At 29.0% G+C, this 12763-nt stretch overlaps 1 protein-coding gene across 1 annotated transcript in view; it reads right to left on the bottom strand.

Moving 5' to 3' along the window:
• The window catches only part of LOC145241391 (voltage-dependent calcium channel type A subunit alpha-1-like), a 1447749-nt gene that overhangs the window by 42882 nt on the left and 1392104 nt on the right, over positions 1-12763 (bottom strand). Inside the window, exons 49-50 of the mRNA XM_080104315.1 lie at positions 12516-12625; positions 7446-7563 (exon numbers count right to left, since the gene is read on the bottom strand). Coding sequence (XP_079960441.1) covers positions 7446-7563; positions 12516-12625 — 228 coding nt within the window. The remainder of the gene's footprint in view (positions 1-7445; positions 7564-12515; positions 12626-12763) is intronic.

The raw sequence follows: 12763 nt of genomic DNA, 5'->3' as shown, positions 1-12763 counted from the left end.
ATAAAAACAAGTAATTAAAATATATTTTTATACAAAAATTAATAAAATGATTAATGGATTTCAACCACATTAACATTATGTTAATAATTATTAAACATTTTAGAAATATGTGCGTATACATTTATTTATGGGTGTATATTTAGTTATATATGTGTGTGCAAATGTATGAACTTGTCAATCACAAGAAGAATAACAATCAATAAAATTCAATAATCAAAGCCATTATTACACATTATCTTATATTTCATCATTAAAAGGAATCATAAAAACAACTTATTAATAAAAAGAAACATATTTGGTAGCGTGATTTACATTTGTAAAAGTAAAAGGTATAGATGTGCAGATAAACTAAATAAAAACGATTATTTGAAAAATTAATTTTGGAAAGAGAATAAATTGTTATTTTATAAAATTGTTTGAAATACGAAATTTTAATATAAACCATGATCTATATATATAGAAGTTAATTTTTTTATATATTCTGAGTTTAAATGGTTACAATAAAATTTACAATAATAATTATTATTATTGTTATCATTATTATTATTATTATTATTATTATTAGTAGTAGTAGTAGTAGTAGTAGTAGTAGTAATCTCATAAATAAAAACACTATTTATACTTTTAAAAATAATCTGCTACTTTCATTATCTACAACTTGAATTTTGTAATGGCTAAAGACAATTTAGTGACATTCTTAGAAGATACATTCAGTTCTAGGATAATATTTTAAAAAGCTAATAAAAAAGTAGATAAAACTATATTAATTATTGTATAATATTTAAAAAGAGGGAGTTCATAATAATTGATATTAAAAAAAAAAACAATTCACATGGAAAAGAAATTTTCTGAAAAATAAAAATGTGTGAAAATAATTAAATCACTTTGCAAAACAACCAATTGTCCTTCATATAAACAGATACCAATACATATTTTTACATATTTAAATTGAATGTGCAGAATATGAGTAAATTATGAGTGAAAATATTATGTATATATATATATATATATATATATATATATATATATATATATATATATATATAAACACATAAAATTGAATTTTATATTACTTTTGCTTAATAAAGCATTTTACCCCAGAAGTTAAAAGCAGAAGATTCTAAAGAAATATTTGAATAACTACCACCACTACCACCATCACCACCACCACCACCAGCATCAATGTTCACCAACACCCCAAACTAATCTGCTATCCTTAGAATTAGTAACTAGTTCATGCATATAGGAGGAGATATACCAGCAAGTTTTAGTAAATCTGCTACCTTTTCTTTAGGTTTTCCTTGTGATTTTGACTCATCAACACCAGAGAAACTCTGATTAACATAGCCCTCTTCTTGTTTGGGTTGCTTGGATTTTACCTGCTTCAGATTAAAAATATAAACATTGCAACAGATCTCTAATATTTAAAAATATATTGGGATAATACTTAAATAAGCACCTTTTTGAGAAGATAACTATTAAGAAACTCTAACACAATTTGAATGACATAGTCCTCTGTTGGCTCTTCTGTATACTATTTACTTGTAAAATCTAACCCTTTACTTTCGATCCAAAAAACGTTATATATTGAATGTTGAGTAATTAGTTTTAAATAATGGTTATTTTACATGTGGCTGTATTTAGAATCGTTTGAGAATGAGCTATTTATCAAGGTTAAAAAGTTTACATTAGAAAAAAGTTCAACCGAAGGAAGAAAGATAAAGAATGATGTTATCAGAGAAGGGAAAAGAGAATTGCCATGTTATTAGTTTATGACAAGTAAGTGAATAAAACACATATATGAAAATGAGCTCTTAACTCCAAATAAGTAAAAATCTTCTGTCCTGGCCACAACCCCATCATTTTGTTGACTTTATGTAAGTCCCAAATAAGGGACCAATTATCTGTTGACAAATCACGTTGAAATTAGTTTTATTTATTTAAAAATGCAGTTAAGTCTTATTCAGCCAGAAACAAAATTTTTCTTTAAATAGTTTTGACATTTCACTTTATACATCGCAGTGCGACCTCAGTGTTTCCACAATCAAGTAACACCCATCACCATAAACAGATATGAAGTTATAATGTCTACGATTGAGTACAGTCACACTCCATATATGATAAAAGATCTAACTGAGAGACTTATTGTAAGGAAACCTGCATGAAAAGTTTATAGTAAAACCAAGGTTGAGAAATCTCTAGCTGCACCTCTCTTCTCTTGTCCAGTGGCAAAGAGAAGTTCAAGATGATTAATTCCAAGATAAGCAGAGAAAGACATGCTATTTCAGAGTTTTTTTGTCTACTAGACTTAAGATGGCCTGAGAGTCTAGTCTACACTTTACTATTTAATCAACAGCTAGAGAGAGAGAGAGAGAGAGAGAGAGAGAGAGAGAGAGAGAGGATATATGGATGCATACCTTTCCCAAAGCTATTAGTGAAAGTGATGCAGTAGTTCTGACAAAATTGAAAACTGGCATGTTGAGCCTACAGTCTGCACTTGTAATCCCTACACCATTTTCAAAACACACACACACACACACACACACACACACACACACACACACACACACACACACACACACACACACAAGGTTGGTTAATGCCTATATTTTCTTCTTTACTGCATTATGTGCGTTTTGCAATCCATAATGAAAAACATTGTCTTTAGTCTATTAAGCTGCTCGTCAGAGACGATCAAATATCAGTAAAAATCGATACAGTGATCTAAAACAAAATAAAATGAGAAAAGGTGGTCCAGAAAGATGAGAATAATGGCAAGTCAAAAACATGAAAGACGCATTTTATAGATGATAATCAGACCCCCCACCCACTAAAAAAAAAAAAAAGAAAAAAAAGGAAAGAACATCTGATCACATGTTAGAAGATTCTCAAGCTTCCATTTTACATTTGACCGGTAAAGTTAAGATCATGAATTGTCAATACAAAACTCAAAACCAAACAAAATTCCAAGAAAATTTGAAATTGCCTATTTTTAAATATTTATAAACCATTATTAGCCATATACTTAAGAATAGGTCGTAGCAAAATTATGTATTTGGGACGAAAGTGTCTGTTCTTATGTTGATAAATAATCTCCGGATCCTGCCTTAATCTTAATACAATGATAGGCTTGTTTGAAGGAGTTGTTCACAACTGTACCATGGTTATTCGCTTTTGTAGATATATGGTAATGCTAATAAGCATTGTTGGTCCAGTAAACCTTTACTGTGTGTATATAATAGTGTTCAGTATTAAATAGATTTGTATATCAATTTTTATTTATGCAAACATTTTTGACTGTACATTTACAGATATGTTTCAATTTTAGCTGGGAAATAAACTGAATTTCATCAGACCTTCATACTGAGACTCTAGCATGATGAAATTTACCTTCATCTTAGTATGAAGGTCTGACAATGTTAAGCTAAAACAAGTTTGCAAATGTGTATGTAGCCACAAAATATATAATTAAATGTCAACTTATTGTAGTTTTTACCAATAATTTTGTCAAATATTGGGTTGGTGCAACAATAATGTTGTTTTTTGATGTTCAACTACATATATAAAAACGACATTATTTTTGCACCAACCTAATATTTGATAAATAAAAATTGTATCTTGAACGAGAAAGCACAAATAAATATTATTTTTTTGTGAGAATTTGTGAAAATAGTTAAAAGCAAATTGAAAAGACTGTCGCTTTAAAATAATATCAGAGAAAATAATATAAATGATCAGATATAATTTATAATTTTTGTTTGCTAAATCAAATCTTAATTTGTTTTAAAAGGCTAAAGAATTTGCAAACATTTTTCATTAAAAATATAATCCATTCACGATCAACCATTAGGAAAACTAATATAAAATATACTTTAAAAATACATTTTCAATTGAAAAATTTAAACTACAATTAAAATTATTGGAATTAAAAAAGTATAATTTAAAATTATAACCCCTTTCTCTTGCAATAATTTATTTTTTAGAAATACCTGGAACAAGTATTTTATAGATATATTGTATTAATACCTGCATATATTTAGTTAATAAACTTTTAATATTACTTACTGACAATATCCCTGTAGTAATAATTAAAATTCATAATAAAAGTAATAAAAATTATAATAAAATTTATTAAAAGGAATTAAATTTATTAAATTAATATTAATTAAATATCTAAAAAAAAGAGATATTGTATTATTTCTTTATAATTTATTTGTGCTTAACCTTTAAATAACACAATCACATTACAACATGATCCTAAAAGCTTGAAGAACTAAATTTGACCATTACTTTTCCATGAATTTTGGATGTTACATTTCAAATTAAATGTGACCATTACTTTCTCATGGAAGCCAAAAGAACATTGATAGCTATTATTGTCAATATGGAAAAGTAAATATGTTTGATTCATAAGAAATCCTAAATTTTATCTAGCAAAAGTAATTTACTGATAATATAATTAATATTCATAAAGACTCATCTAACATCTATTTTTTATTAAGATAAAAAGTTTTTTCAATTTTGAGATGTCAATTTGGCCAAAAAATCTTTGCAAAAATAAGATATAAAATTAGATATAAACAGTTCATTTCTATTCTGACACATATTAAAAAAATCTAAACAAATGTTCTCCATTTATTATAGAATTAAAAAAATAGGCTGTATATAATAGTTGATAAGAGGAAATATTTTAAATGAAAAAAAATAATTTCCTTTTAGACTGTGCTTATCCCTATTTCAACTGCTATAGAAGAAACCAAATATACACTTAAATAACGAACTTTCTGAAAACCACTCCATATTTTTTATAACATCAATCTTAAACAAGAAATATAAATCACAAACTCAAACATTATCAAGTGACTATTCTATAAATGTATTGTATGACACAAAATGAACTGTAGGGTTGATGCGCCATAAAATAGAAATCTCAAACCCAATCTACACTGTGTTCTCTATATATTAGGTTGACAAGAAAGTTCTAACAGAATTTTTAATTTTGATTTCAAATGATGTATTTTCAAATAAGTTTTCTGTTATAATACCTTTACTTTATATATCATTTTAAAGAGCGCTTTTCACTCTACCTAATCGTTTAAATTACAATTTTTAAAGCAATTATGTCTTCTTTTTAGAACGTTGAATACAAGATGGAAAAAAAACAAATTTGCACAATTTTCTTATTTCAATTCAAGCTAAGCCAAAAAGCTGCTGAAAAAGCTTGTGATATCAATGAAGCATTTAGCCCAGGACCCACAACTGAACGCATAGCACAATGATGGTTTAAAAAATTTTATGGTGGCAACAAGAGTCTTGAAAATGATGAGTGTAGTGGTTGGCCATCAGACAATGATCAATTAAGAGTCTTAGCTGAAGCCAATCCACACACAACTGTTCGAGAACTTGCTTCTGAATTAGATGTAACATATACAATGACTTCCAACCACTTGAGAGAGATTGGAAAGACAGAAAAACTTAATAAATGGGTGCCTCATAAATTGAACAACAACCAAAAGAAACGCCATTATGAAGTGTCATCTTCCCTTCTTTTACACAAGAACGACTCGTTTCTCGACTGGGTTGTAACTTGTGATGAAAAGTAGGTTCTTTATGACAATGGCGATGCTCAGCTCAGTGGTTAGACACTAACGAAACTTCACAACACATCCAAAAGCGAGAGTTGCACCAAAAGAAGGTCATGTTGCCTGTTTGATGGTCTGCAACCGGTCTCGTCCATTAGTTTTTTTTAATGCATTATTGCAGAGAAGTACAGTCAACAAATGGATAAAATGCATCAGAAATTTTGACAACAACACCCAGCATTAGTCAACAGAAAAGGCCAAATTCTTTTCCACAACAATGCCCGGCCGCATGTTGCTAAACTGACCCTGCAGAAGTTAAATGAATTGGGTTACAAAACTCTGCTTCATCTGCCATACTCTCAAGGCCTCTTATCTACCGGCTACCACTTTTTCAAGTATCTCGACAAGTTTCTATGCAAGAAATGCTTAAAAACCTAAGCGATATCAAAACATTTTCAACGACTTTATCACCATCAGAATACAAGATTTTTACATTACTGGCATAAATACACTTGTTTTGCGTTGGCATAATTGTGTTGATTCTGATGGTGCTTATTTTGATAAATTTTTGTTGGAGCCGAGATATGTTCATCTAAATTTTAAAGTTGAAAGCCACAATAATTCTCTTGTCAACCTGATATACAGAGAATATATGAGAACAGATAAATAGTCTGTAGTCTTGTACATGGCCTATTTATTAATTGATTTGATCTGAAATATGCATTATATAATGTTCAATCTATAGAATTAATTGTTCAGTGGTGAGGCCCCAATTTGGGAGCTTTGGGGAGTGTGGAGTTACCCATTAGTTACAATTACTCACAGATCTATTTTGATGCTAAGTTGTAGTAATATCTACTAACTAAACAAAACATACCCCCCCCCCCCAATTAATCTACAAATAAATCACATCCAAAACTTATGTATGGTTTTGGCATAAAATGATTCAACAGTGATATGAATGTTGTGAAAAATCCAATAATCAACTAACATATATAAGGCCTAAATTATGTGCATTAAAAAGGAATATAATGAGAAATACTGATATGTATTGTAATTTACTATTTTATCTTTACCTCTGGATTTATTGATGTGCATACAGTGAACAAATATGGATTTGTTGAGTAACTCAATATGAGCAGGATTAGAATCTCTGGTGCTGCTAGAATAATTTGTCATTTTTCATTTTGTAAGGCAAAGAAAAGAGAGATTACCTCTGCACACAACATCTACAGTGTGAACATTGTTTAATGCATCAAGTGCCTTTACAAATTTGCTTTGATTTTGTATGATGATTTTGGAATGGGAAAACTGATTGTAATGAATGGGTGTTCAAAAGTGAATTGTATTCAAATAAAATAATGTGAATTAAATACTTCAATTTAGAGAATAGAATTTAATAATACTCAGTGTTTTGGTACAATCACAAACAATACCAAAGTGAAGATACCAGACTGTATGGGAAATATAAATAGAAAAGATTAAAAAGGAAACAAGGGAAAAAAGAAAACAAAATCATTCCAAGGACTATGATTGCAAGAATTATTTTCTTGTAAGTGAAAAAAAAAATGCAGTTAGAAATGAATCAAACATCTGATCCTTGTTAGCATAAAAGAAACAATACATATCGTACAGAAACTGATAAATAACCCAACATGTTAACAACAAGAATATATTTAAAAATGTGTATTATGTGTATGTGTAGGCTCACATTTGTGAAAGAGAAAGGTTGTGAAATTTAAATTTGAATAATAATAATAAAAGCATTCCATTCTCAGATAGAAAAAATAGAAACTAAACACAAAGAAAAATCGTGAAGACCTTACCACCACTATGATCCTGCAAATATGAGATTAAGCATACCTGTAAACTAGCAGTTTCACTTTTTTGCATCGTGTTGTCTTTCTTACGTCGGCTACTGCCACGCCGTAGGAAACTGAATGAACGTTGCCATGTAGATTTATCATGACCCTTGTCAATGCTGTAAAAAAAAACAATGCAATATATTAATGATGTGTGAAAGATATTTCAACAGATTAAACACAGAACAGGTATAAAAACATTCTTTAAGTATTTCAATGTTTTATTTTCGCACCATAAATTTAATTAGATTTTGGCTTTGAGAAAATAAGTGCTTAGTTTAGTTATAGTATTTTTGTGCAATAAGTATTATTAATGAAAAGACAAATATCATTAAAATGAAGAGACTATCAGAATAATTTATCTAACTAGAATTGTGCCTATATGCATCATAAAAATGGAGTTGATTTTATCATAAGATTTAGTGTTTGTTATTAAGATAAGTCAATATTGTATGCCTATCTAATGCCACAAACTATTTCAAATCTATTTTAATCACATGAATGATTAGGTGAGTAATTAACAGAATTCAGATTATTATTCCAGCTGAAGCAAATAGAAAATGTAAAACTAAAATAATTGCTTTCAAATTTAGACTAAGAATAACGGACACATTCTTTAAAGAAAAATATTTCTGAATAAATAAATTCCACACTTAAAAATTTTCTCAGAAAGTAAAATCTAGTTTTTATTTGACTCGTATTTGTGTATTTATTGTATCAGGTACTTACAAGTTCATAAAAATAAAAGACCAAGTTTACAGCTGCAAACCACTTTTTGCTAAGAATTCTGCAAAAACTTTAATATATGTATTTTATATATATATATATATATATATATATATATATATATATATATATATATATATATATATATATATGAACAAATGATTAATAAAATATGTTAAAAAACATCTTGAAAAAGAGTTAAAAACATATTTAATTAAAAAAATAAAATTCCTTTTCGGTTTTATTGAGCTTTTTACATCTGGCTGAGTTTATTTTACTTGTAAATATTAACTCTTTAATATTTATAATATATTTTAAGTTTACCATTTTGATTACCTTAGTAAACTTATTGTAACTTTTATTATATATATATATATATATATATACTAGCAAAAGTACCCATCGTTGACTGTGTTCAAAAAAAGCCTACAGAAAATGGACTCTGATTTATGAAAGTATGATAGGTTATGAAAAGGAAGGGTTGTAAAGAGATAGTTTCGAATTTGGAGTGTATCAAAACCAAAGCAAAATATGATGAAAGTAAAAATAAAATAGATAAACCCCATAATTTATTATACCATACCTGTTCACACTGAAACACTTATCACAATATTCTATGGATCTATATTAAAAAACCCTGTTAAACTTTGTGACATATTTTCATTCTATGGAGGTCAGGTTCGAATGAACACCCCATAATTTTATTATACCATATTTCTTCAAACTGAAACATAATTATCAAAGTATATTTACGCAGATAGATATGAAAAGTCTTTATTAAAGTTTGTGCCTATTTCCATTCTATGAAGACCAGGTGCGAACGCAGACCCCACAATTTTATTATACCATCCCTATTTAAGTTAAAACATACTTATCAAAGTATTCTTATGTGCATCTATATTAAAAACACTTGTAAACGTTTTTTTTTTTTTTTTTAAATTTTTTATTTCCATACTTTGTGGACTAGGCACGAACGCAGACCCCACAATTTTAATGAACCACCATTCTGCCAGATCAAACATACCCATTCCTGTGTCTCGATACACCTTCTATCATTATATGTAATCAGTTTTTTAAAATAGTCAACCATATAGGAGCCTATTCGTGACCAGACACACACGCACATACAGACATTCAGCTTTATATTATATTATATTATATATATATATATATATATATATATATATATATATATATATTATTATTATTATTATTATTTATATATTATTTGTATTATGTGTTTGTACTGAGTAGAGTAGCATGTGTCAAGAGTGAACATTAACTTGGAATTCTGTAATATAGACAAAAGATTCTTGAACATAATCTATTATCTTCATTTTAGATATTAAAATATAACTTTAAATGATGTGATTATAAGTTATGCAATGATGATGAGACATTAAATAAAGGATAAAATTACTTTTTCAATCAAAGAATTTTATTCTGTTTATCTCATACTACGTAAGAATATTGAAACACATCTAACGTCTTATATCTCTGGTTTTTACTTTGTTTTTTTGTTTTTTGTTTTTTTACAAGGAGGTCACCACTTATCAAGGCCCGGAAGCCACTCAGGGATAAGGGTTATTGCATGTACAGTACGTTGTACGTTAGTGTTGAGATTTCATAAAGCGTCTACTTAAGGGGGCGGTTCATCAGGAATTTGTTTACGTTGGATTTGAAGACATCCAAGTTGTAGTCAGGTGGGAAACAGGCAGATGGAACAGAGTTCCACTGGCGTGCTGTTCTAAGAAAGAAGCTGTGTTCATGGAATCTACGTTTTGATTTAGGCACAGATAGAGAGTGGGGAAATTTTTTGACAGTGGCTTCAGCTAGACGGGTGTTTTTCGTAAAAGATTGGCGAGGGGGGACCAGAGATTGGAGTTCAGACAAGCACTTGCCATGGAAATAACGGTAAAACAAGACAGGCTCGCAACGTCTCTTCTGTGGGAGAGAGGTTGCAGGGAAGAGAAAAGGGATCCCCCACTAAGCTACTAAGTCTATTTTGTACTCTGTCAAGGCAGGATAGGCTATTTTTAGCAGCTCCTGCCCAGATATGGCAGTTTATTTTTTTAAGTTTGTTAGTAGTTATGGCAACCTAATAACTTTTACTATGTTTTCATGTTGAACTCCTGTAACTGTGATGTATACTTGTATGACACTAGATTGTTGAGTTTTTAACTATTGCAGTCATTTCAAAGTTAACATCAGTATCTTTGTAGTGTTTACAATAAATGGTAAGCAGGTTCAACAGATCTAGTTTTCTCATGTAATCAGCCATGTATTCTCTAAGATCAGGTGAAACTTGAAATCTTTAAAAGCTGCATGTAAGAGCCTTCCTCCAACTGTTAGCTATCATGACATTGTTGAAGACAGAGTTAATTGTTTATCCTTTCTTTTTTCTATTCAAATCTGAACTCTTCTCAAATTTATTTGAAAAATATCTTTAATATGCTTTAATCTAATTTGATAATTATACTACAGCTTGTCTAATAGCATATATTCCCAACTGTCAGCAGAAATTAATCTGCAGCTGGCTGACTCAGAGATGTTTGCACCGTTGTAATAAAAGTTCACTAAACCCTTTCTTTTAAGATAATAATCCTATACCTGTAAAATCGTAACCTTTTTTTATTTTTATTAATCCTCATAACAACTAAATTTTAACATAAACAAGCAAAAGAGGTCACCTTTCTACAGAATTATTTAATGCCAACATATATTTTTATGGTTTTCTGTAATGAAACTCTACAGTTGACTCTATCACAGTTTATTAATTCACTTTCCAAAAACAAAAAACAAAAAACAAACATGTGGTAAAAGTATAATAGAAGTAGTGATCTATTGGGATCCTGTGTTTCAACGTGATTATGCTGTATATCTCTATATATTATGAAAGTGACCATATGTGTGTGTATGTGTGTGTGTGTGTGTGTGTGTGTGTGTATGTGCGTGCACGCATGTGTGCATGTGGAACAGTCTCTATCAAACTACTCTATCAATTTTTAGTCTACAGACTTGAAACTTGATATATGGAGCATTCAGAGCTGTGGAACAAAATCAATTTATTTTTTATCCAGAAAAATAGCTTCTAAGAGATAAAAATTGAAAAAATTGGAACTTGGCAAAAATAGTTAATTTTCACAAGCACATGAACTTGGCAGGCACAGGTAATTTGTATGCTCTACACATGTGCAAATATACATTTAGACGTTTAACTATGTTTGCCGTTAGCTCAGATGGTAGTGAATACAGCTAGAGAGCTAAATGTTTTGGTTTTGATTCTAGTTGCTGGTGCCTAAGTCATATATATATATATATATATATATATATATATATATATATATATATATATATATATATATATATCACTAACTTTTTAAATCCCTACTATATATTGAGTAAAATATGATAATGAATAGGGAAATAAATAAATATCATATTTAATCATATTTTACAACCAGGCAATGCCAGACCGTCTACTAGTTTCTTATAAAAACATTAAATCGAACTTTATATTTACTTAGATAAGACTCTCTCTTAATTGTTATATTTTCTAAATAATCCATACTAAACTATGTTGTAGGTACTGTAAATATTACTCTTCTAAACTAAAAATAAACTAGTTTTAAGTTTTGCTTGTTATTTTTTGTACTTTAATGCTAATTTTTATCAGTATTTAGATTGATGGTTCCCAACCTCAGGGCTGTGATCAAAATTAGTGTCAGAAGCGTATTTCTTAGGATAGCCAGAGGCTCTAATAAAAATATATGCTAATGATATTAAGCATTCACAGTTAGTCACATTTATATTTTCAATAATGTAACTGCTCTAAATTTAGTAGGACAAAGGGAATATTCTAGTGAAAATGCACCCATACTTGTGTAAGTTTACCTATAATACAAGTAGCTTTCATGTATATTATGTATAATCGATTATTGGATAGTCAATGAGGAGCTTAGGTAAACAGTTAGTCATGTCGGTGATGCCGCAGCAGTGAAACAATGTTACTGATTCTGAAAAAGTAAGCATTCCATGCATCATACTTGTTTTCATGTTTTTTTTTATAACAACTCGTACATGTCTTCCTCCTATTGGCATCTCTATTTCTCTATTTCTCTCCCAATTTTGTTATTATAATATTCTATGATAGTTATGGATTAGCCATCAACACATCTTGACTATAAAAATAAACTATCCATGTATGCATGTTTTCTGTCATTAACATAAATGTAGCCTGAACTTTACACATCAACGATCTGAAACAGTTCATGGTGATGAATTAAATCAAAACAATTTATAACAAAGTAATATTGTAAATTAAGATATAAACAAATATGATTACCTGTGACCATCCATTTCATTATCTGAATGTTCTGAGTCAATGCTTTGACTGGAACGCGCTGATGGTGTCCTCATTACTCCCATAATACGCTGGAAAAATGAGGGTTGCCGCTAAAACGGAGTCAAAATAAAATGCATTATTAATTTGTATAAATGATTAATAAATCCTGACAATTAGACAAAACAACAACCTAATTCTCACAAATATTTATAAAATAAAATAATTTACCAATCTTGCCAATAAATAAT

The sequence above is a fragment of the Euprymna scolopes genome, chromosome 20 (assembly GCF_053919585.1).
Source record: "Euprymna scolopes isolate OS-2025 chromosome 20, ASM5391958v1, whole genome shotgun sequence".
NCBI lineage: Eukaryota > Metazoa > Mollusca > Cephalopoda > Sepiida > Sepiolidae > Euprymna > Euprymna scolopes.
This window is presented reverse-complemented; position numbering and strand designations above follow the sequence as displayed.